The 22,889-nt window shown below is 52.5% G+C and overlaps 1 protein-coding gene across 4 annotated transcripts in view; it reads left to right on the top strand.

Moving 5' to 3' along the window:
- The first annotated feature begins 4,597 nt into the window (after positions 1–4,597).
- AGAP1 (ArfGAP with GTPase domain, ankyrin repeat and PH domain 1) overlaps positions 4,598–22,889 on the top strand; it is a 505,060-nt gene continuing 486,768 nt past the window's right edge. For 3 of the 4 annotated variants that reach the window (XM_032857552.1, XM_032857553.1, XM_032857555.1), the window contains exon 1: positions 4,598–4,822. In XM_032857552.1, the coding sequence (XP_032713443.1) occupies positions 4,660–4,822 (163 nt within the window). In that variant the 5' untranslated portion in view covers positions 4,598–4,659. The remainder of the gene's footprint in view (positions 4,823–22,889) is intronic. The other variant, XM_032857554.1, reaches the window with a different exon arrangement.

The following is a 22,889-nucleotide window of genomic DNA, read 5'->3' on the forward strand; positions in this document are numbered from 1 at the left end:
GTGGCAAGAGAAAAGTCTTACTATTTGAGAGATGTTTGTTCACTTATTAATTTATTGAATATTTCTTGCCCCTACAATGACCAAGAACTGTGCAGAAGAAAGATGGTCCTGTCTTCATGGAAATTACAATTTAATTGGGAAGCCATTCATTACACAAGCATTGACTGGGTATCTATTATGTCAAGCACTTCTTACAGGAGCTGCAAGTAGAATAGGGAACAAAACAGACAAAAATCCTGGCCTCTGTGGAGCTTATATTCTAGTGGAGGACACAGACTATACATAAGATAAACAAGGAAAGTATGTATTATCTTAGAGAGAAGTGCTAAGAAGAAAACAAAACAAGTGTGGTTTTTTTCCTACTGCTGTTAGAACTTAGTGGTATAAACACAAATTTAGGATCTTATAATTCTGGAGTTTACAAGTCAGAAACAGGTCAATAAGACTGTGTTCCTTCAAATCATCTAGAAGAAGATCCATTTTCTTGGCCTTTCTAGCTTCTAGAGGCCACTTACATTCCTTGTCTCATAGCCCTTTCCTCCACCTTCAAAGACAGTGATGCATAGGAATAACCAACCTCTCTCTCTCTCTCTCTCTCTCTCTATCTGACTCCCACATCTGTCCTCCCATCTCCTTCTCTGACACTGACCTCCTTGCTTCCATCTTATGAGGACCCTTGGACCCTTGTGATTACATGGGATGCCCACAGATGGTACAGGAACATTTCCTCCTCTGAGTGTCCTTAAATTGATGACATCTGGAAAGCCCTTTGTCATGTAAGGGAACATATTTACAGATTTTAGGGGTTCGGATGGGGGTATCTTCTTCTTGCCACAGCAAGGAAGTGAAACATGAGGTATTGATGAAGAGGGATGCCATTTTATTTTACTTTTTGGAGAGAGAGAGGGAGAGCACACAAATATACGCACAAGCAGGGGTTGTGGGGGAGGGGGGCAGAGGGAGAGGGAAAGATTGAGAATCTTAAGCAGACTCCACACCCAGTGCAGAGCCCACTTGGGGCTCGATCTCATGGCCCTGAGATCATGACCTGAGCCAAAATCAAGAGTCGAATGCTTAACCAACTGAGATACCCAGGTGCCCAGGAGGGATGCCATCTTAGGGTGTCCAGGAAGGCCTTCCTGAGAAGATGGATTTGGAATCAATATGCGAAGGAAGTGGCAGAATTGGTGGGCACGGTTGCTGGGGAAGCACATTCCTGGCAGAGGAAGCACCAAGTACAACACCAGAGGGGGGGCTGTGCCTGGCATGACAGCATGGGAGGCTCCACAGTGTGACTAAAGAGGAGAAACCATCTTTCATTGTTCTCTCATCTCTGAACATCTTTGGGCAGAGACATGGACTGTCTTTGCTCTGAACCATCTTTTTTTTTTTTTTTTAAGATTTATTTGTTCATTTTAGAGAGAGAGCAAGATAGTCTATGTGGGCACGTGAATCAGGGGAGGAGCAGAGGGAGAAGGAAAGAGAGAATCCCAAGGACAGGGCTCACCAAGTGTGGAGCCCAACATGGGACTCAGTCCTGATCCTAAGACCCTGAGAACACAACCTGAGCCAAAATCAAGAGCCAGCTGCCTAACCTACTGAGCCATGCAGGTGCCCTGCTCTGAACCATCTCTTTAAGACCCTTTGTAGGGCAAACAGCCTTGGGAGATTGAGATAGTGTTTCCTGTTCACAGTTAAGTGCAAATATGGTTACTGTCCATGATAATTAAGATAGGGTTTCCCTCCTGAGAGAACCCTTCCCATATAAAAGGTTGGGGTTCTCTAAGCTCAGGATTCCTCTTCTGTAGGGCAACCCACTATGTGTCCATGAGGTCTGACCTCATGGTCTTGTGGAAACGGGGGCTCATTGATCTGGTGTGAAAATGCTGATATTCTACCTACTGCTATTGCTGTCAAGGATAAAGTCCTTTGTTTCTGACCCAGGAGTCTCATGTCTTCTGGCAGCATCTGTGAACTTATAGCAGGCTAACTTGTTAGCTTATAAGTAGTGGGAATGCTCAGACCCTGAACTGGTGCCTATATATGGCTTCAGAGGCCAGAGTAAGCTAGATTTCACTCTGAGTGGGATGGGAGTCACCGGAGGGTTTTGAGCTGAGGTGTCACATGACCTTAGGTTTTATAAAGGTTCACCAAAGCTGCCCTATTGAGAATATGCCGTAAGAAGCAGAAGATCAATGGTCAGGTCAATGACCTAGCAATAACCCAGAGGCAAGATGATCAGGGCTCAGTAGTGGTGGTAGAGCGGTGTGAGTAGTGGGATTCTGGATCCGTTGGAGGTGAAGTTGACACTCTTTGGGGTATGATATGAGAGGTGTCAAGTTGTTAGCTTGAGCAGACAGAAGCCAGAAGTTGCCCGTAACTGGGATGGAGATGATTTCAGGGGGACGTGGGGGAGGGGATAGCAGGAGTTCAGCTTGAGGATGTTGGATTTAAATTGCCAGGGGGCATCCAACAGATGTTGAGGCAGTTGGATATAAATTCATTATTCAGGGGTGAGGTCTGGTCTGGAGAAACAAATTTGAGGTTCATTAACCATATACGATATTCAAAGCCTAAAGACAGAGATCACTGCATATAGAAAAGAGAAGAGGCCCAAGAATGAACATCCCCCACTCCCACCTTCCATATTTAAGAGGTTAGGGAAGTAAGCAGGAATCACAAAAGGGACTGAGAAGCCAGGAAGATAGTAGGGAAGCCTGATGAGCAGGTTATCCCAGCAGCCAGGAGAAGAAGGGGTTTCCAAGAGAGGGAATGACCAAGGCCTGCTGATAGGTTAAGTAAAATGAGGCCACATGCCGGCATCTCAGTTATTATAGTTACTTACAATAAGTGTAAAGCCAGAGGCATATCACAGATGGAGCAATGAACTCTAAGTGTGTCAAGAACCCTGCTGGGACTTGGGGATGGGGAGGAGGGCATGAGCAAAGGCTCAGAATGCTGAAGACGGTCGGCACGTTTGGGGGAATTGTGAGCTCAGGGAGGGTAACGCAGCGAGGCTAGATGTCAGGGTACAATACGCGGGCTGCAGGTGAACCCGGTGAATGCTCAGCTGGCTTTGCTCAGGCATGCCTAGGCAGCGGATCTCTGTTTTCAAAAGACCCCTTGGAAGTGTGGGGGCAGGGACTCCGCCAGCGCACAAACCAGGCCCTTCGGGGCCGCCCACTGGCCCTGGTGTTCCACACATCTGCAACAATCCACTTGCTTAGAATCTGCGGGGAGAGCGGTCTGCGCGCGGAGGCGGATGCTGCAGTGCGGTCCAGCTCCGCGGGGTCCAAAGGCTGAGCTTATGCGGGGCTCAGTGCTGACAGGCAAGGGGCTGCGAGCCCCCTCCGAGCGGCCTGTGTATGAGCTGTCTGATTCACACCTCAACCTTTTGATTTTAAAGGGAAAGGGTGCCTAGGAAGTCTCCGTGGTATTCCAACGCCCCTCGCTTCCCCGTCTAAACTTCAGTTCACTCGTGGAGTCTGAACTCCACGCTCCCATGGCTAAGGAGGCTTTTCGCCTTCGCGAGGTAATTTCATTTAAGAGGAAGCACTCACGTCACTTTCGGAAGAGGCGAAAAGTTAAAAAAATGCGGGTTGGGGGAGGCCGACCAAGTGTGGTCGTGGGACACTGGCGAGTCGCAGAGCCTCCTGCAGTCGTCCCCGGGGAAACAAACAAAAACGCGCGGGGGGGGAGGTCGCTCCCCTCCTCCCGGTCCCGAGGCGCGTGGGCACAGGGGCCGCTCCAGGGCCCACGAAGAGGGCTGCGTGGGATGCGAGATTGTCCCGCGCCCTTGGCGCCTTGACCTGGGCCGTGCTCCCCCTCCTCGTGGTCCCGGGCGGGGCGGGCCGCGATGCGGCGCGGACTACAAGTCCCAGGAAGCCCAGAGGCGGGCGCGGGCGGAGCCTGGCGCAATTCCCCGGGATCCGGCGCGCAGGGAAGCGCCGCGGAGGACGCAGCTGCGGCGGCCGGAGGGCGGCGAGCGCGCGGGCGGGCGGGGCGCGGGCGGAGGCGGGGCTGACGTGGGCCGGAGCCCTGCGTGCCGGGGAGGGGGCCGGCCGGGCAGGCGGCGGGCGGCGCTCGGAGCGGGCTCCGCGGCTTGCGCGGCGCCTGCGGCTCGGTCCCGGCTCGGCGGGCGGCGCACGGCAGGCGCGGCTCGGGGGCCCCGGCGCGCCGAGCGGCGCAGCACGCAGAGCGCGGACCCACGCCGCGGTCGGGCGCCCAGAGCGGCGCGGCCACTGCCCGGGGGCCGGCTCTCGGCCCCGGCGCTCGGAGCGCGGCGGCTGCCTGGCTTTAATGGCTGCTCGGCGGGGCAGCGCCTAGGGGTGGAAGGCGGCTGAGGCGCAGGAAGGCGCCCGAGCGAGCCTCCTCCGGGGCCGGCCGCGCCTGCCGCGGCGCGCTCCATGGGGGCCCGCTGACCCGGGGCGCCGGGGCCCGCTCGCTCGCCGGCCGCGCGTCCCGGCCATGAACTGAGTCCGCGGGCCGGCCCCGCGCCTGCTCCGCCCGCTCCTTTCTTCTCGCGCCTCCTCCGCCCGCCGCCGGCGGGCCCGGCTCCCCGGGGGCTGCGGCGCCCCGGGCTCGGCGGCCCGCGGGCCCCGGGGCGCGGGGCGGCGGCGGCGGCGGGGACCGCGCGGCTCCGGGCGCGGCGCCTGCACCATGAACTACCAGCAGCAGCTGGCCAACTCGGCTGCCATCCGGGCCGAGATCCAGCGCTTCGAGTCGGTCCACCCCAACATCTACTCCATCTACGAGCTGCTGGAGCGCGTGGAGGAGCCGGTGCTGCAGAACCAGATCCGGGAGCACGTCATCGCCATCGAAGGTGAGGGCCGGGCCGCCGCGGGGCTTCTGGAAAGCGCGGGGGAGCGGGCGCCCCCGGCGCGGCGGGGTGCGCGCGCGCGCGTGTGTGTGCGTGCGTGTGTGTAGACACGCGCGGGGCCGTGGCACGCGGCTGCCCCGCGGAGGGAGCTTTGCGGTGCTTCATGTCCTGCAAGGCCGGGCGACGGCAGAGGGGGAGGCCGAGGGCGCCGCCAGCTCTCCCGGGGAAGATGGGCGGGCAGCGTTAATTTGATCATGGGCAGTGGAGTGTCTCCTGTGCGAAGGTGGCTCTATGCTGCCGCGTCCCGGGCAGCCCTACTGACCCGAGCCGATGTCCGGGGACTGCTGGCGGGGTTGGTGCCACCGGACCCGTGACAGGTTACCGGGCCAGGGCTGGGCGTCTTGCAAGATGTTGAAGAGGTTTTGGGAAGTGCAGCTGCTGGGTTGGGGGCCCAGACCAGAGTACTTAGGCGGGGCAGGGCCGCCCCCTTCTCGTCTTTGCCCAATTCAGGGAGCCCGTGCAGACAGCCAGCCGGGGCTGCAGGCTGTGTCGTATCCTCGAGCCTGTCCACCTGCCTCTGTGCAAAGGCTCGTCTCCCTAGAGTGTTTTCTACCAAAAGTCTGGGGCCAGATTAGAAGTAGAGCCTTCCCTACCAGGAGGACAGGAGGTCCCTCAGCCTCAGGGTCTCACTTTCACAGGCCAGAGGCCACCCCCTTCCAGCTTGTCCAGCGAGGCTGTGACCCTGCTGGAGAGGTGCTGCAGAGTTTGCCTTTTTTGGGGGCCTGTATTCTCTTGGGATTATGAGTGGCTCTTACCTCTCTGCTAGTGGGTTTCTGGTTGTCTCCTTGGTCTTTCCAGTTGGCCCCACTGAGATCCGCTGCGGGGACAAGGTGGGATGTCAGTATGGGCTGTGGTGTTCCACCCCAGCCAACACTCAGTCAGCAGTTTTTCCTCTCTGTTGACCAGAGGTGGTACAAGACCTGTGGGTGGGCCATGCTACGGACTGTCCTAACCAGACGCCACTGGGGCCGCTGTTGAGGAACATTGAGAATGTTCCAAGGCCTGGCAGGAGTTTGTCCAAAAGCGTGGGTACAGGCAGTCACCCAGCTCCCCTCCGTCTGTGACGGCATCGGCCACAGGAAGGCTTTGCTTTGGCATCATGCAGTCCGAACTACTAACCCCAGAGCATCTTGGTTTGACACTTGGCCAGTTTAGATGGGGAGGGTGGATGCTGTGGTGCTGATCCTCTTGGCATTTGGCAGTGCCATGGACTTGAACCACGTCCCGGCCCGGCTGCCTGCCGATTGGTCAACTGCATCCACAGGGGACCTGCTGGTTCCCTGGGAGGATCTGAGCAGTGCTCCAGCCTGTGTGGGACCTGGCTGTCAGAGCATGTGGCCACCTTGTTGGCAATTTAAGATGCTTCCAGATTCCTTGAGAGCTGGAGAGGCCCCTTGTACCTCCGACGAGACCTGTGGGAGGCCGTGGGAGCTGCACGCATCTGCTGATGGCCGCGTGATATTGCACGAAGGTTCCCCCAGGGCCTGGGCACCAGCTTGGTTGTGGTCAGAGTGAAAGGGGCGCTGTGCCTGTTTCCCTTGTCTCTTTGCAGCTCTCTGGCTGTATCCATAGAAGTCTGATGAAACACTTGAAAAGCTAGTGGCAAGTGTTGGGTGCCTTGGCTGAGAGCACCTCGTGGCCATGCAGGGACCTCTCGCTGAGTATGGTTCCTGACACCTCGTTCTCATTTCTCATTCGGGAAGCCCAGCTCTGGGGTCTCCAGCACTTCCAGCAAAGCAGTCTGACTTTCTAGCAAGAGGTTGTGGTTACATTTTTCTTTTCTTTCTCTCTTAAAAAAAGATATTATATGGTTTCTAGATGAAGGTTTTTGTCTGCCTTTACCATGTGACAAGTTAAGCTCTTTCTTGGCTGGAATCCTTGTCATTTTTAATAAGACTCAGAATCACTGAATATGAATCCTATTTGGGGCTTTGATGATGCTATAATTTTTCTGTTAGAAAAAGGAATGTCTGTGTTGTGTGTGGCTGTTAATGAAGCTTAAGAACCATTCTCATATGTTTCTGTTCTTTGCTTTACTGTCAGCAGTGATCTCTCCTTTCATTTGTATAGAACTTTAGCAGAAATACTCTTGCATTCATCATCTCATTGGGTGTCTGTACCAGCCCTGTGAGAATGTGGGCCAGATTCATTATCTTCCTGTCGTAAAGGATGGCGGTTCAGGGAGGGATAATGACCTCCTGAACATTTGACTGAGGTCATTCCAAGTCTGGTCTGAAGCAGAGGGTCATTTGAATAGAGAGCGTAGATCTGTACCTCCCAAAGCACCTTACACTGCCCCTTCCAACGAAAGGTAAGTTCATCCATGATAATGAAATGTCCTTTCCCTCTGTGCTGATTTTAAGATATGGTTGTGATTTATGTCTGTACCGTTGATGTTTTGGAAATTGAGAGGATTGCTCGATTGTGGCAGGGGGACATTATTGCTATGAAAAGAACACTGTGCAGAAGCAATTTTGTGTGATTGTGTAGTGTGTGAGTTATTCACTCATATGGAACCCAAGAGTGTGGCCGTGGGGCCCAGAAACTGCAGGCGTCATTCGGAGGAGCCCAGGGCTGGAAGTGGGCACGTGCCCAGAGCATTAGCACCTTGCAAGTCAGGATGACACAGCGGCCAAGTAGAAGTCTTTCTGAATTTTAAAACAGAACCATCTGCAATCAGGAAAGCCTGTGCACATCAGGGCAGATGGTTGTTTAAAAATCATTTGTCCCACCAAACAGAAAACAGTCTGCATTTCAGAGGCTATCCAGCTCGTCTTTCCCTGCATCTGTGAGTATATGTACAAAGTTGGATTCCTATGTACAGAGTTTCTCCGTTAGCATATTGTGAGCACTTTTCAGTGATACAGAAAATTTTGGAGATATAATTTCTTACTTTGGCATAATAATCCGGCATTTGGTTGTGCCATAATTTATTTAAAATTTTTCTATTTTTTGGTGTTTTCAAGAATTTTTACTGTTGGTGTGAGGAGTGGCCTTGTTTGGCCAACATCTTTTCAAAGCTCATTTCAAAATGATTCTAAGTGGGTCTAGATTGGAAAATCTCTTAGTGATGGGCTGAATTGTGTCTATCTTATTTGAAAGAGTTCACTCAGAGTCCCAAATAAGAATGAGTCTGTGGACCCTGTTTGCAGGCATGGGAAATGTGATTTTTTTTTTTTTTTAAAGATTTTATTTATTTATTTGACAGACAGAGATCACAAGTAGGCAGAGAGGCAGGCAGAGAGAGAGAGGAGGAAGCAGGCTCCCCACGGAGCAGAGAGCCAGATGCGGGGCTTGATCCCAGGACCCTGGGATCATGACCTGAGCCGAAGGCAGAGGCTTAACCCACTGAGCCACCCAGGCGCCCCTGTGATTTTGTTTTTGTTTTAAAATAATAACTTGTCAAAAAGTTTTGTTTTTTTTTTTTTTCAAATTTTTATTTCAGACTTTGAGAGATTTATTTTTTTCTCCTAAATCTCTGGATTCTAAGGAAGCATTGCCTGCTGTTTTCAGATTGTCCTAGTCAGATTTCTGGGGTGTCCCACAGGGGTGTGGCATGCTCTGAAACGTAGCTGGGTGGCACGGATGTTCTCCAGACCCAGACACAAGGGCAGGATCCGCTGTTTCTGGTGTGGACAGCTTGTCTGGGTTCCCCCCTTTGGTTCTCTTTTAAAAAATCTGTCTGGGGTGGATGGGTCTGAGGTAAACGAAGTCAGCTGCCTTTCTTGTTAAATAAACTTGCTATTCTCTTAGGGCTCATGTCTCTGTTGGCGACGCACAGTGTAATTCAGTTTGCCAGCAGCCGCACTGTGGTGGGAATAGCAGCACAGAGGGCTCACTTGCTGGGGTGGTGGCTGAGCCCCCAACCAGCTTTCAGGCCTCCACACCACCCCCCTCCCCCAGGTGGCCCATCAGGCTCCCTGCCAGCCCCACTGGTGGTTTGTGCAGCTTCCCCTGGAGAGAGAGGCGGGAGAGCGCAGTCACAGTCCTTAGCCTGAGAGCTCTGCCTAGCGTCTCTGGAAAGGGCACTTCGATGGGGTGGGGAGGAGGGGTGCTTGGGCTGAGCCCCTGCAGCAGGGGACCTGGGAAGGTGGGGTAAGGGGCCACTTAATCCTATGATCCAGCTGCACTGTGAAGCATCTGCGGACAGCAGAGTGCTAAGTGCTTACCCTGCATCGTCTCAGTTCATCCTGTGGTGATCCCAGGATCTTGATGCCACCGCTGAGGTCCCGAAATTGGAGGAGACTTGTTAGAGTTGGCCCCGGGCTGGACTGACCTGGGTGCTGGCTCCAGAGCAGAGCTCCTGGTCACTCACAGTCTCCGCAGGCTGGAAGCGCCGCAGTCCCCAGCACAGCCTGCCTTTCCCCTACCAGGAAGGGTCTGACGGTGCTGCTGGTCACTGCGGGTGTTGTTTCTCTGTAAAGCTGCTCACCGTGGCAGAGCTTGTAAGAGTTGGTTTTCATATAGGACATTATTCAACCTGGTTGTTGCGTGTGTGTATGTATCTAGGGAACAAACAACTTCTTCCTGCCATGGATGAGCACGATTTTCTTTGCCAGTATCGCCTGCATTTGTAATATTTCAGGTTTAATCGGAGGGTGCAGTTATGGGGCCTTCTAGTTATTGATATAAATGTTGCACTTTCTTCCTTCAAAATAATTCTCAGTTGGCGGTTCCTTGCTTCCAGGTTAAAGTTCATACCTTCCTGGCGTCCAGCTCCTCCACAGTTCAGACGTCCCTTCTGGCCTGGCTGACGGCAGCATCTCCCCATACCTCTTCCAGGCACAGTTTTGGCCTGCCTGCTCCGTGTCCTTCAGCTCCTCTCTAGCCTGCAGGACTGGGAGCTTTCTGAGGGCAGAAATAAGGTCCTGTTCATTTTTTTTTTTAATGTCCTCAGCGATTCAGTGTGTCATGTCTGGCCCTTGGAGGAGGCCCAGGAATTGTTTGTTGACTGGCTCACTTGCTGGAGGGACTAACCTTTTCTCTGGAGTTTGAGTCTCTTTGCTCCTCATTGGTAATATAAATAGCATTTATCCCCTGGCAGAAGTTGAGGGCGTTTTGAAACTTGTCAGGAGGGTACAGATGTTAGGGCTGGGCACCTTTTGGATCTGATGGGTTTCAGCCTGGGTGGAAACTAAACACCATGTGTTTGGGGTGGAAATGAGGCTTCTTTAGCGGGTGTAGGGGAAGGGAAGGCTCTGCTTGATGAATCTGAGAACCCTTTCCCGCCAGGCGCTCTGCACAGTGAGGGTGTTCCTTTGTGTTGGGTGTGAGTGACTTTCCAGCAGAGAAGACTGACGTGATGTATCTTCACTGTAACACTGAGAGCCGTGGTTCCCCAGGTTCAAGTGCAGTTGGATGACATGGAGGGAAGCAGACTGCTGGCCCCCAGCCCCCAAGTTCCTAGCTCTGCAGGTCTGGAGTGGGGCCCAAGAATGTGTTTTTGGAACGAGTTTCCAGAGGCTGCCAGAGCTGCCGGTCCAGGGACCACTCTCTGAGAAATGTTGCTGTGGGTGGAGGAGCTCCGGCAGGCAGGACCTCTCTGGGCCCACTGGTGGGCACACATTCTTACGTGCAGGTGACAGGTGAGGGTGACAGGTGAGGGCCGGCCGCGGGGGACTTCGTTAAGGCCTCACAACTTAGGCATCATGGAGAAGGGATCTAAATCCAGGTCCGAACGGGTTCACGTCACTGTTCAGGCTATATCCATGATGCTGAGTGCCTGTGAGGGAGGCAGTCACATGGGGGTGGACATGATCGGGGCATCCTGTAGGGAGCTGCTCCCGCTTTAAGGCCCCTCTGCTGTGACGTTCGCTTTCCTTCCAGTCTTCTGGAGATTTTTGCGGCTTTGTGGAGTCCCCTGTGCATTTAGAAGGGGCTCGTCAAACTTCATTTGGCAGGGTGATTCATCAGAGGATAACATTTTGTTTTCGCCGGTGTGGAGCTGGAAGAGTGTTTCAGTGAAGGAGGCGAGCTGCGTGTTATGAGCAGCCTGGGAGGGCTGATGGGGAGCCTGAAGGACGTGACTCAGAGACGAGAAGCCGCTCGAGCAGCTGCAGGAACCTTCACAACAAATCCTGGGGCCCTGTCACTACCACCTCTGGGTTTTTTTTGTTTGTTTGTTTGTTTTGTTTTGTTTTTCCAAACCAGACTTTTTATTTGGTTAAGACTAAAATCCCTTAGTTTGCATCCTTCTTTTTATTTTTTTTTATTTTTTTTTTACCCCCTGTGTACCCTGCAGGTGTTTATAGTTTGTGAGTCTCGTTCTGGCTTGTTTTAACTACTGATTTGGTCTTGTCTCGTGTTTCTCAACATTCAAACAAACCCGTTCCCCCACCTCCCACCCCCCTTCTCTACTCTGCAGATCCTCTGAGTCCTTTGCTTAAGTGATTGAGTTTGGCAAAGCGGATCAGGCTTAGTTATTTTTAAAATCCAGGGTTCGGAGTTCTGATCTGGTGCTTAGCTGCATAATTCCTTCCCTTTGTTAAGTGCCTCTCTCCAAGGAGGAGGCCCTCTGCAGAAATTAAGCCGCAGTCTCTGCAGCATCTGTTATTTTGGGACTGGGGATGAGGGCAAGGCTTTGTATATGCCGCCGTGGGCCCCTCTTCCAGGAGTTCTGTGCTTCCGAGGGGGCTGAGAGGGATTGTGGGTTCTTTCTTTATGGAGTGGCTGCAAGTGAAGTGACTTTCCCGAGATGCAGTGATGATCCACCCAGGAGCAGGGTTGTTCTGGTCCAGTCCCTCCAGCCTCCCTGGGCCCCTGCTCTCAACTGCCCGAGGCCGGAAAGTGGTGTCTTGGTTGCCTCTGGGGGTTGCGAGGGAAGGAGAACAGTGCCACCCCCACAGAAGAGGTTGTTAATGGGCCCTTTGAATAACCAGCCAAATAGTTTGTGTGCGAGGTCGGAACATTTTCCATAAAGAGCAGGCTAAATATAGGCTCCAGGGTGGGGACCCGGGTCCAAGAGGGGGCTGTCAGGCCTCAGATATTGTTTCTTCCACTGGTAATCAGAACTTGCCACCAGCCCGGAACAGGTGGCCACCCTGAGCTGTCTGGGAACAGATTGGTGTTTTTGTTTAACCAGGGCCTCATTTGCAAATTTCACACTTCTCCCGCTGTTTGGTGGGGATTGTCTTTTTTTGGGCTGCAGTGTTGGAGTATTTGTACAGTGTTTCTACACAAGCAACTGTCTCATCTTTAAAGCTGCTCATGCCGTCTGCTTGTCATTAGCATCGTGGTTTAGAAGCAGCTTTTTATTTTTCATTTTTTAAGGGTGGGAAACACTTTTCATGGTTCTGGGAGAAGAATTCAAATAATTACCGGCCATATTCATGTTTGATTTATGTTTGGTCTTAGAAATGTCAACATTCAACAGGCTCCCGCAAACAGAACCATGTTGATTTCCAGCTTAGGACACAGCCTCACCGAAGCCACTGTTCCCATGTTCCCAGATAATAGTCTTCAAGGGAAAAGAGCGTCTTTTGGAAGTCAATTTAGTTCGAGTTTGAAGAGTTTTAGTTGACAGGAACATACCAACAATATTGATGAAAGGAAGAAGTTAGAATTTTTTTTTTTTTTTTTAATCAATGTCTGTGACAAAACAAGACCCACCTTAGGTTCCTGGCAGAGTTTTTACCTCTGAAGTGCAAGACCAGAAGCGTGCCCTCTGCGTGAGGACGAGTGGACGATTTGGTGTTGCAGGTGAGCTGGTTACTTCCTGGTTTCTGTAATGAAAACGAAGTTGATTTGGAGAGAGCTTATGGCCCTGAGATTCAGCTGTTTGTGTTTCCAGTTGTCCTTTTCCGTGAGGGGAGAGCAGGCCTATCTTCCAGGGAGGGCGCTTGGCTGAAGCCTGCCAACCCACCCTTCTTGGTGGTTCTTGAGGACCTGGGGTGCCGCAGTCAGGCGTGGTTCCCTCTCCCGTTCTGACCCTGCTGTCATTAGTGCCGGCTGGTAAGCCTGATTTCAGACGAACAAGAGTGTTGTCTCAGTTGTAGGCTCAACAACCATGTCTGGGTCTCTGCTTGTCCACGTGTTACTATTTTGAGTTTGGGATTGCTGGGACTGGGACCACTTCAAGCTCCTGAATTTTTCTGAGGTCTTTTTTCACCTTGAGCATCATTACAGAAAGATGCCCGAGTCATCAGGGAGGAGGTTTTCACGGACTGAGCACGTGTGTGTCACCGGCATTCAGATGAACAGACAAGGCAGTCGGCACAGCCAGGACCTGTCTGGGCTCTGGGTTGAGTTTAGTTATAGGAGGTTGCCTTGGTTTATTGGTGCGTTCTCCCATTGATGGACATTTGCATGGTTTCCTGTTTCTGGCTGCTACGAACAGCGCCGCTGAGAACATTCTCTTACTGGACTTTTGGTTCCTATCAGGTACCTAGGAGTGGGGAGCTGTGTGGTGTTACCTGTGTGGACACAACCAACCATGAAACCAGACTGTCTGGTGGGTAGGCAGCACCAGTCTGAAGAGACCTTTCATTGCTGTTCAGTGTTCAGTTCATGGGGCTTAGGGACTGCCTTCTGCCTTTGATTTTAATTCTCTGCCTTGTTTGTTCATAAACAAATATTTAAGTGGCTAATAAATTTCCGGCACTGTCTTAGACTTTAGGATTTTTCTATGGACTGTTAAATCCTTGTTAGATGAATAATTACAGCTCTGTAAAGAGAAGCTGTGTGAGTGAAATCCTTCACCAGGAAGTACTTTCCTTTAAAATGTGGATGGCACAGTTCCCCTGAGGCCGGCATGGGCCCCTTTGGGCTCTCCCTGGCTCTTGGCAAATCAGTAATTAGCTGGGGTACTCATTCTGGAGGATCCCAGCCCAGTCCAGAATCCATCTCACCACCCCCATCCTGGATGTTAGGTAACCTTTGGATCTGTGTTGGCACTTGAAAGGAAACTCATTTTCTGTGTTGGGCCTAAGCTGTTCTGTGGTCTTATAGTTACATATTAGCACTCCTCAGTTTCTGTTGTTTGTAGCAATTATGTGCAAGACAGGAAAGAAAAAAAGCTAAGTGTTGCCAACTCTGTTACTCTCAAGGGGTTATTTTCTTTGTTCCTTCTGTGGTGATCTGGAGCTGCCCATCCTCTCGACAAAGGCCACACTGACCGGGGCCAAACCTGGGAGCTCATGAGGGTGGGAGGGTGTGTGCGTGGGGGAGAGCTTCACCAGTGGCTTCACACAAGTAAATGTTTATTTTGAGGGATGGGGGTGGGAGGGCCGCGTTTATTGTCCCTGCTTAGCATGGGAAGTAGCTAGTGTGAGAATCAATAGCAAGGCTTTATGAAGCACCTACAGTGGGGGCAAAGGGCAGTTTTTAAAATCTGGGGTGGGGGAGGGCAGGCAGATGTACGGGACCTGAGGCCTTCTGCCAGCACACCTTAGATCTAGCTCAGGAGGCCACAGGAATACAAACTGAGATAAGGGGCCATAGCAGTTCCAGGCTACGTGGGAGAGCCAGGGCTGCCTTGCAGGGAATGGGATTAACCCAGTTTGGAGGGTGGGTGGGACTCAGGCAGTGGAGGGCTTTCCAGCTAGTGGGTAACAGGATGGATCCTCAGCATACAGAGACTCGAGGAGTCCTGGGTAACGGAGAAGAGCTTCTGCTCTCCCAGAAAGCAGGTCAGGAGCACTTTTATTGGGGAGCAGGAAACTATTGATTATGGATTTTCGTTTGGGGAGGGGAGCACTGTGATGCTCAGCTGTGGCCCTGTAGGCTAGAGGGGGTGTTGGTGGCTGCAGTCGTGGGGACTGGTGGGGAGGGCTCAAAACCGGGACCATCATCCAGGCTGTTATGGGGGAAGGTGGGAGCACAGACAGGCCCCAGGGGATGGTCAGGGAGGTGCAGGCCACCAGTGTGGCCTGTGAGCCTCAGGATGGAGTGGGGGAGATGAGAGACTGAGGTTTGATCCTTGAGGTTTGTTGAAGAGATTCCAACTATGGATGTCCTGGGGTTTGGGCAGGGGGTGCTTGGCCATGCACCACAGTTACCTGGGATTTGTGGAAGAGGGCCCTGTCCCTGTGGGGCTGGTTTGCATATGTAGATCAGGGAATCAGCCTGTCTCTGGAGCAGGCCAACAGGCATGCATCGGGGATGTACTGTGGCCTCTTCCTACCCTGCAGACTTTAAATGGGTGTCCGAGGTGTGCAGACGAGAGTCCCTCTGGAGTCTGGCTGGTGTGTGTCTGTCCAGGAGCTGAATCTGCCCCAGGTGGGGGCTTACATGATTGAGTTGTTGCTCACAGCCCCTGGACTGTGGTGGCCCCTGAGGTCTAGCTTGTCTGACCAGAGTCTCTTGGCCAGCTGTGCCTTTTTCAGAGCAGTGCCGAGGGTGTACCCCGGGATGCTTGACTGATGTATCCGTCTCTGGCTACACCTGAACTTACTCTTTACGTCGGGCTCTCTACCCAAGTCTGTGGCTGTCCCGGTCTATTAGGTGTGTGTAGTGCCCACCTAATGGCTTGAATTCATAGACTTGTAGAGCCAGGTGCTGGGAGTACAGAGGTGAATGGGCCATTTGCCAGGTGTGAACAGGACAGGTTTGTGCTTTGTGCCATGTGTGTAGTGAGCTGGGGGGTAGCGAGGATGCCGTGAAGAGGCCCCGGGGCTCCTGGAGGATGCCTTGTTTGATCCCCAAAAGGCAGAAAGCTAATGTCATGGGGGGTTGTTGACAGGGGACCCTGTCATCTATCAGGAGGCCTTGGAAAACTCTCACCTTTGCCCAAAGATGTCTCACTGTGTTCATGCAGAAAAGTCAGTTTCCATTTTTTCACTTAGAAAATTTCAGTTTTACTGGGGTTTCTCAGTCTGTGTTTGCCTTTCTAGTCATCTCATGCTGGGGAATAGAAGAGTTACTTGTCTCTTTTTGTCCACAGTTTGAATCTACAGGTTTTTCCTTTTCCTTTCTTTCCTTCCCCCCCTCCCCCGCTTTAGACTCCCCAAACCCTGCACTCTTTCCCTAGGTTCCCAGCTGGCCAGGAGACATCACCAGAGTGGTGCTAAAATGATGCGCAGTAGCATGTGGTTTGTTGCCGCCCCCCGCCCGGCCCCCATGCCAAGGGAGGCCTGGAGGTGCTGGAAGGGCAACTTGTCCTGCAAGTGCTTCAGAATTCCAGAGTTCCAATTAAGAGTCTGTGTTCTTCTAGAATTCCACCTTCTCCTTCTGATGGGACGCAGGTTGCTGTGCACTCAGAGTTTTGCAGATTGCCTGCTTAGAGATAAAAGACGTAGAGTGGTACAGCTGTACTCTTGTCTGGGGAGATCGGCACCCCTCCACTTGCTGGCATTGATGCTGGGGTGTGTTGTGTTGAGCAGAGTGTGGTAAGAGGCAGCTGCGCATCTGAGTGGATGGAGCCCTCACCCACCTGTGGGGTCTCAGGCACCCCCTTCTGGGTCTGCTTAGGGAGGGAGCAGTGTACTAGTCTAGGGCCTGGGAGTCATACAAACAAGGCGTTTTGTGACTAAGAGACAAAATTTGCAGATTAACTACAGCTTGAGCTTGAGGAGTCTTTCTTTTCCTCAGCGTTTTGTGAGGAGAATTGTCAAACACATAGAAGAGTTGAAAGAATGTTTAGAGAGAACTGTTCCATTCTCTTTGCCTTGCTTCTCTCCTTGTTGGTGCTGTGTATCTCCCCATCCAGCCAGAGGATTGTTATCTAGCATTTTCTCTAGATTTCAGAGTTTTCCAAGGCTCATCCGATTTTGGCTTGGAATCCAAAGGATTACTGGAAATGGTGCTAGTCAGGGTGTTAGGGCACCTGGTTCGAGGTGTAGTGCCGGCGGAGAGAGGCAACGCACGGGCTGAGTGTGGGTGGCTTGTGAGGGGGTCTCATTCTGCAGAGGAGTTGGTTTAATTTGGGATCTGGAAGGACAGCATTTTGTTGTGTTACTGTTGATTTAGTTCAGATGTGAACCCAGAAGGAAACTTGGACTGAATTCTGACTTGAATTCCCCATTTCAGGATGTGTGTTTGGGAGGGCAGCCCCTCTTCGGTCCTCGGTAGCTTTGGGGATGGGGTGGCACAGAAGACTTTGGTTTTAGGAGTAGCCCATGTGTTGATATGGAAGACAGGCATTTTCTTATTTAATAAGTTACATTGTGATCGCTTCCTGGAAGGGGAGTGATGTCGTGGAGGCTGACAGCCATGGTGACTCTGTGTGGCCTCTAGCAGACAGATACCTCATGCTTGGGGATCCGAGATAGGCTCCTGCCTCGTGACTTGCCATGGAATTCTTGGGACACACATGTCCCTTTGGTCCTTCAATTTAGAAGGGGTTGAACTTTGATCTCAGGGTTCCCCCCGTCTCTGAAGTGACCACCACAACTGCCCCTTTCATTGCTCCTCATTCTCCAAAATGACCAAGTCTGGCAGAGGTGGGGATGGGTGGGGGGAGGAGGAGATGGTCAGATGAGGCCAGATTGCCCTAGAGCCTTGTGTTGAATTGTTTCATCCATAATTCTCCTCCCCCAACAAAGTCATAGAGTGAAATCCCACTCAGTAGAGCAGTGTCCAGTCAAGGGAAGGAAACATATTGTGTGTGTGTATGTGTAACCCATGTGGTCCATGGAAAAAAGTAGCACCGACACGGGTGCATCTCTTGAAGGCTTCCTTCTGACACCTGAGCGTGGGCAGGCTTGTGTGGAAGAACCTCGTGGATGATAATCTCCAGCACTCTGCAGTACTCTGGTCCCCCAGACTTAGTCAGAGACCGTAAACAGCAGGTGTGCAGCTGTCTAACCTGGTGATGGTGTGTCATTGTCGTCGTAATGGGCATGTGTTGAAAGCAGTCGGTGTGATGAACACGTCTGTTACGTGTATGACTTATATGGCAGGTTTTAAGGCAGATCCTAGAAGTCTAATTAAGCTCTCAGTCACCTCGCTAGTTCACGAGTTTGAGGGAGCAGCCTCCAGAATGGCAGTCATCGTGGCCCTGAACGGGGAGCTGAATTACAGTGTGATTCTTGTCTCTGCAGTGTTAATCACAGTGTTAATTATAGAACCTGATTAGCCCCAAATTCCTGTTCTCCAGACTGGGCCCAAATGGGGCATGTCTTCCGGGTTGTCCTTGAGCCAACAGTGACTTCACAGTGGGCTGGTAGAGTCCCCAGCCTCCTCCTCATCTGCCCCCTGCAGTGCTCTCCGCATCCTGCCCGGAGCTGGCTGGACCGGAAGGCCTGGGGGGGGGGGGGTGGGTTACTGAGTCAGCAGATTCCTTCCCGGATCCTCTCTCAGGTCTTCAACACAGAGCCCTCTCCGGGTAGGCCCCGCTTCTGCTGGCTGGTCGGACTCTCCTCTTCCCTTCCCAGGACTTCTAGCATCTTTGCTCAGGGACCTGCCTTTGTTTCTTTGCCAGATTTCAGTTTGAATGGGTCTGTGTGTCCAAAATCTCTAGCAGAGCTCAGGCTTTAATTTCCATTTGGTCGCAGTCCTGTCTTCAGCGCAAGCAGGCTTTGAGCTAAGGGGAATTTATGGCAGAATGTGTCTCGGTTGTCACCTCTTTGTCACTCAGCGAGGGGTTGAGTTTCTGAAGAAAAGGTTGGTGGCTCTAGTGCCCCTCCCTCTCTCCCCACTCCTTCCTTTCTCACAATGTGGGAAAGCTTCCCCACCCCCACCCCCCCCAAGTGGGAAAGCTTAGCTTTTGAACATGTCCTCTGCGGTGGGACACGATGCTTTGGCCCTTCCAGCAGTTTATGAAAGCGCGATCTAGCCTCATTCATGAGTTATCATGGAGGAGGACGTTCCCCAGAGACTGGCCTGTACAGTTCATCTGGTCATTTCCGTAACAGGCAATCCAAATTCTCCATATAGCTTGGCTCCCCCGAGTACTGAAAGGCCTCTTGTTTCTGAGGCCTTATCTTAAATGCTGCTTCCCAGGGATCCAGGGCCGTCTGCCTCTCCAGACTCCCAGCCATCCCTCCCCCTTTTCTTTCTGTCTCTGGTGTGTGTTTGTGGACGCATGGGGATGTCTTTACCCCGTTTTATCCCAAAAGCAGCCCAGCAGCCTTGGCTGTGATTTGTTCCCAGAAGGGTGGGCAGTGGAGACATGCGTGGACCATCTGCATGGGGGGGGGGGGTCTGCACCTTCTCACGCCAGGGAACAACAGTTCCTCACCCTGCTACACCCACTTGTGGCTTCTGAAAACAGTCCCTGCCTAAGAATTCTGTAGGAAGATACCGTGTAAGAGCTAATTGCAGTGAACTTTTCCAGAAACGTGTGTTTGGAAGATCCATGTTCCATGGTTACTGTTACCTTGGCTCTTGTTACATAACTCCTGTTAGATACGGGGGTTTTGGAGCTTGGGTTCCAATATTTGAAAAACATTACTTGAACTACAGTGACTATGGTATTGCCTTTTTGGGGCTTTCTGGACATAAAAACAGGAATTGTAATCAGAAACCTGAGTTTATTTGACCAAGAGTTTCTTTGTTGGTTTGAAAATATGCCGCTGGGACCACTCCTGACGAGGGGCTGTCACAGGCTGCGTCCCCAGGAGAAGGGCCACCGAGCCTCCAGGCCACTACTGTTGGCCTCACGCTTAGGCTTGTTTTCCCTGACCCACGTCCATGCTGCGTTCCTCTCTCCACACTCTGCAGAGATGGGGAGGCAGGGGCTGGTGGGCAAGGGGCTGAAGGGACAGCATGTTAGACCGAGACCCCAGCCGTCTGCTTATGGAGTTGACTAGAGTCCGTCTTCTGATGGTTTCTCTACGAGCACTGTGATCTCAGGCTAGCTTCTGGCCTTTTCCCTGAGCCTGAGGGAAGCTGGAGCTGGAACAGCCCCTTGCTGATTCTTTCTCTCTAAAGCCCCAGGCAGCCAGGTCCTACTTGGGCTGGGCTGACTCTCTTTCGTTGGGGAATTTGTTGGTGATCAGTCGTGACCTTTTCCATGGTGAGCTTCTGTACCTGGAAAGCCCCAGAGGGAGCAGCTGCTGGGAATCTGTGGGGCGGGTTTGGAGTGCTCCCGTGTTCCAGGCCCAGTGCTGCAGCCAACTGGCCCAGGGCCCTCCACGCTCTCCTCCCAGGTTGTTCCATCCCAGACCTTAGCTACGAGTTCATTTTGAGGAAGAGAAGACAGAAACCGCTCCCTGAGATTGCCCTGTGCCCTGCAGACCACCAGGGAGAGGCTGGTGCAGGGATGTCCCCCTTGGGCCTGGGGTACAGTTCTGCTCCTGCAGCCAGGCAGGCAGCAGGTTTGCCTTGTAAATGACACCGTTTGTTGCCGGGAGGCGTCTCTGACAGCTGCTCCTGCTCCAGATTCCAGAAATTTCTACGAAACATTTCAGGAACACCCTCCCTCCCAGTTTCTTCCCTTTCTTCACTTGGTACAACCCATAACTGCTCCAGCTGTTTCCTGAGTGTGTGCTGTGCATGGGACCCCATGGTGAGGGCTTAAACATGCTTTCTGTCCTTTTATGCAGGTTTCCCCAGGACAGATGTGGAAGGATCCTCATTGGACAGGTCAGGAGCCTGAGAGCTAGGGTTTGAACCCTTGCCTGAATCCACCCACTCCTAGGAGCTGGCAGAGTTAGGGTTCAAACTCTGGAGTCACGGTCATGATGTTTTAGTGAAACAGAGAGGAAGCCGTTCCCATAAGACCAAGGCCTGCAGGTTCTAGTTGGTGATTGGAAGCTCATACCCGCAGCCAGTGTTTTACCTGTTGCTGAAGTTTTAAAGAAAAGCAAAGCTGCAGATTATGTTGACTGTGTCGCTGAGGTGTGGTGATGCTGGGACGCTGAGTGCTGGTTTTGGTTGCACAAGGAGGAGACACGGTGGCAGGCTTGCTGCTTGCAGTGGCAGATCTGTGGTCTGGTACAGGGACAACTTCCAGATGGCGTGCCATTGAAAAGGCACCCAAATCCAGAAAGTCTGCAGCACCTTTAGTCTGGGTTGGTTGGGAAGTATTGCTCTTAAACCGAAGCCACACGAATTATGTGACATGTTAATAATGGAGGTGCTAGCAAGCAGTTAATTTTTAACACATATAAATAGAAGTTACTTTTCCTCTGTGCTATAATTAGCATAATAGGGAGAAATTGATACCCTGGGAATCAAGGGATTTGCCTGAGGTCACGCAAAGTGAGGCGCTGAGCTGGGAGGTCGAATAGAGGCGCTCTCCTGGTGCTGTATTCATGGGGGAGTGGAGCCAGTTTTCCATTTGGGAAGCTTGGCACAGGGTTTACTTTTCAGCACAGGTGTGGGCTGGATGGGTCTTGGGCACGGCCCCTCTTTCCCACTGGGGCCTGGGCTGGAGGGCCGGCGCAGACCCTCCCAGGTTGTGCAGCGGTTGGCTTTCCGGAATGGGGTTCTCTGATTCCTGTCCGGGGCTCTGGCCACAGCATTCCTACCGTCAGCCTTTGGTGATGGTCTGGATTCTTACCGGTTCTGGTCCTGACCCTGTCCTGTGCAGGGAGCCAACTGTGGGGAGCTGACCACAGTGCCCTGCCTCGGGCTGCAGGCTCAGGGCCCCCCTTTTCCTCACTGGCGTTGTCATGGTTTGCAGGCATGCGGCACTGCTAACTGCACCGTCCACGCCGTCTGCGCCGTCCGCACAGCCCATGCCCTTGTGTGAGGGGATGCTGTGGGCAGTTTTTGTTAAAGTTAGCTGGTGGGCACCTGGGTGGCTCAGTTGGGTAAGTGTTCCACCCTCGACTTTGGCTCAGGTCAGGATCTTAGGGCTGTGAGATTGAGCCCCAAGCAGGCTTCCATGTTCAGCAGGGTATCTGCTTGTGCTTCTGTCGCCCTCTGCCCATGCACATGCGCTCTTGCTCTCTCTCCAGCCCTCCTGCTGCCCCCCATCTGCTTGTATTGATGTGCTTTCTGTCACTGTGAGTTAGTTTGTGTTTTCTGGAATTTAATAGAAATGAAATAGTGCAGCAAAGCCCCCTTCTTTTCTAGCTTCATCCACTCCCTGTGGTGATTCTGAGGCTCATTCCGCTTGCTGGGTGTATTGGCAGTGAGTTCTTTTTCACTGCTGACTAGTGTTCTATTGTGTGGCTCTGCCATGGTTAATCCTGTCGATGGACACAGATTGCCATGTTCATGGGTTTGGTTTGTGCAGATAAAGTGCCGTGAGCATGTGGTTCTTCATGCGGCCATGTGCTCTCTTGGTAAATACCTAGGAGTGAGGTGCCCGGGACATGGGGTGGGTGTGTATCTGACTTTTAGAGAGCTGCCCAATTTTTCCAAGTCAGCCATTTGGTTTTTCGCTCCTGCCAGCAGTGTGAGAGTCTCCGCTTGGGGCAGAGGCTCTGCAGGCTCCTGGTGGGGATGGCTTGGGGGTGGCACCCATCCTGCAGAAGGAGGAGGGCGCCTGGGGGGCTCATTCGGTGAAGGGTCTGCCTTTGGCTCAAGTCATGATCCTAGGGTCCTGGGATCAAGTCGAGCATTGGGCTCCCGGCTCAGCAGCGAGCCTGCTTCTCTGCCTGCTGCTCCCTCCTCTTGTGCTCTCTCTCTCTAATAAATAAATAAAGTCTTCTAAAAAGAGCATGTGCCATCTGTGTGTCATGGGCTGTGAGCTGTCTTGTACTAATGGGGGGTGTGGGGGTGAGGCCGAGGTGGGGGTAGAGGTGAAGTGGGAACCAGGTGAAGATGCCCAAGGGAGAGAGGCTGTGATCACACACAGTTGTGTTTGTAAAAACCAGACCCATTTGGGTGCTTCTGGGTAATGTCTGGTTACGTACTGGGTGCTTCTGGGACCGTGTGGGTAATGTCAAGAGCTGCCTTTCAGATCCTCCGCAGCCGGCATGAGGCGCAGGCACTGAGATGAGGTGGGCAGAAGGTGGTAGGCATACATCGGTAGTCAGGCCTCCATCCTCTGCATTGCTTTGTGACCCCTGGCCTCGGTTTCCCTGCCTGTAACTCCAAGTGTTTGGCCAAGATTGGTGGTTTTAATGGGGGGATGGGGCAGTTTTGCAGTGTTCTGGGAAATTTTTAATTGTCACGACTTTGGCATCTGGTGGCCATCCTGCAGCCTGGCCTGCTACCCCTCTGTAGTTCCCTCCAGCCT

The sequence above is a fragment of the Lontra canadensis genome, unplaced genomic scaffold, assembly GCF_010015895.1.
Source record: "Lontra canadensis isolate GAN:19392208 unplaced genomic scaffold, GSC_riverotter_1.0 scaffold13, whole genome shotgun sequence".
NCBI lineage: Eukaryota > Metazoa > Chordata > Mammalia > Carnivora > Mustelidae > Lontra > Lontra canadensis.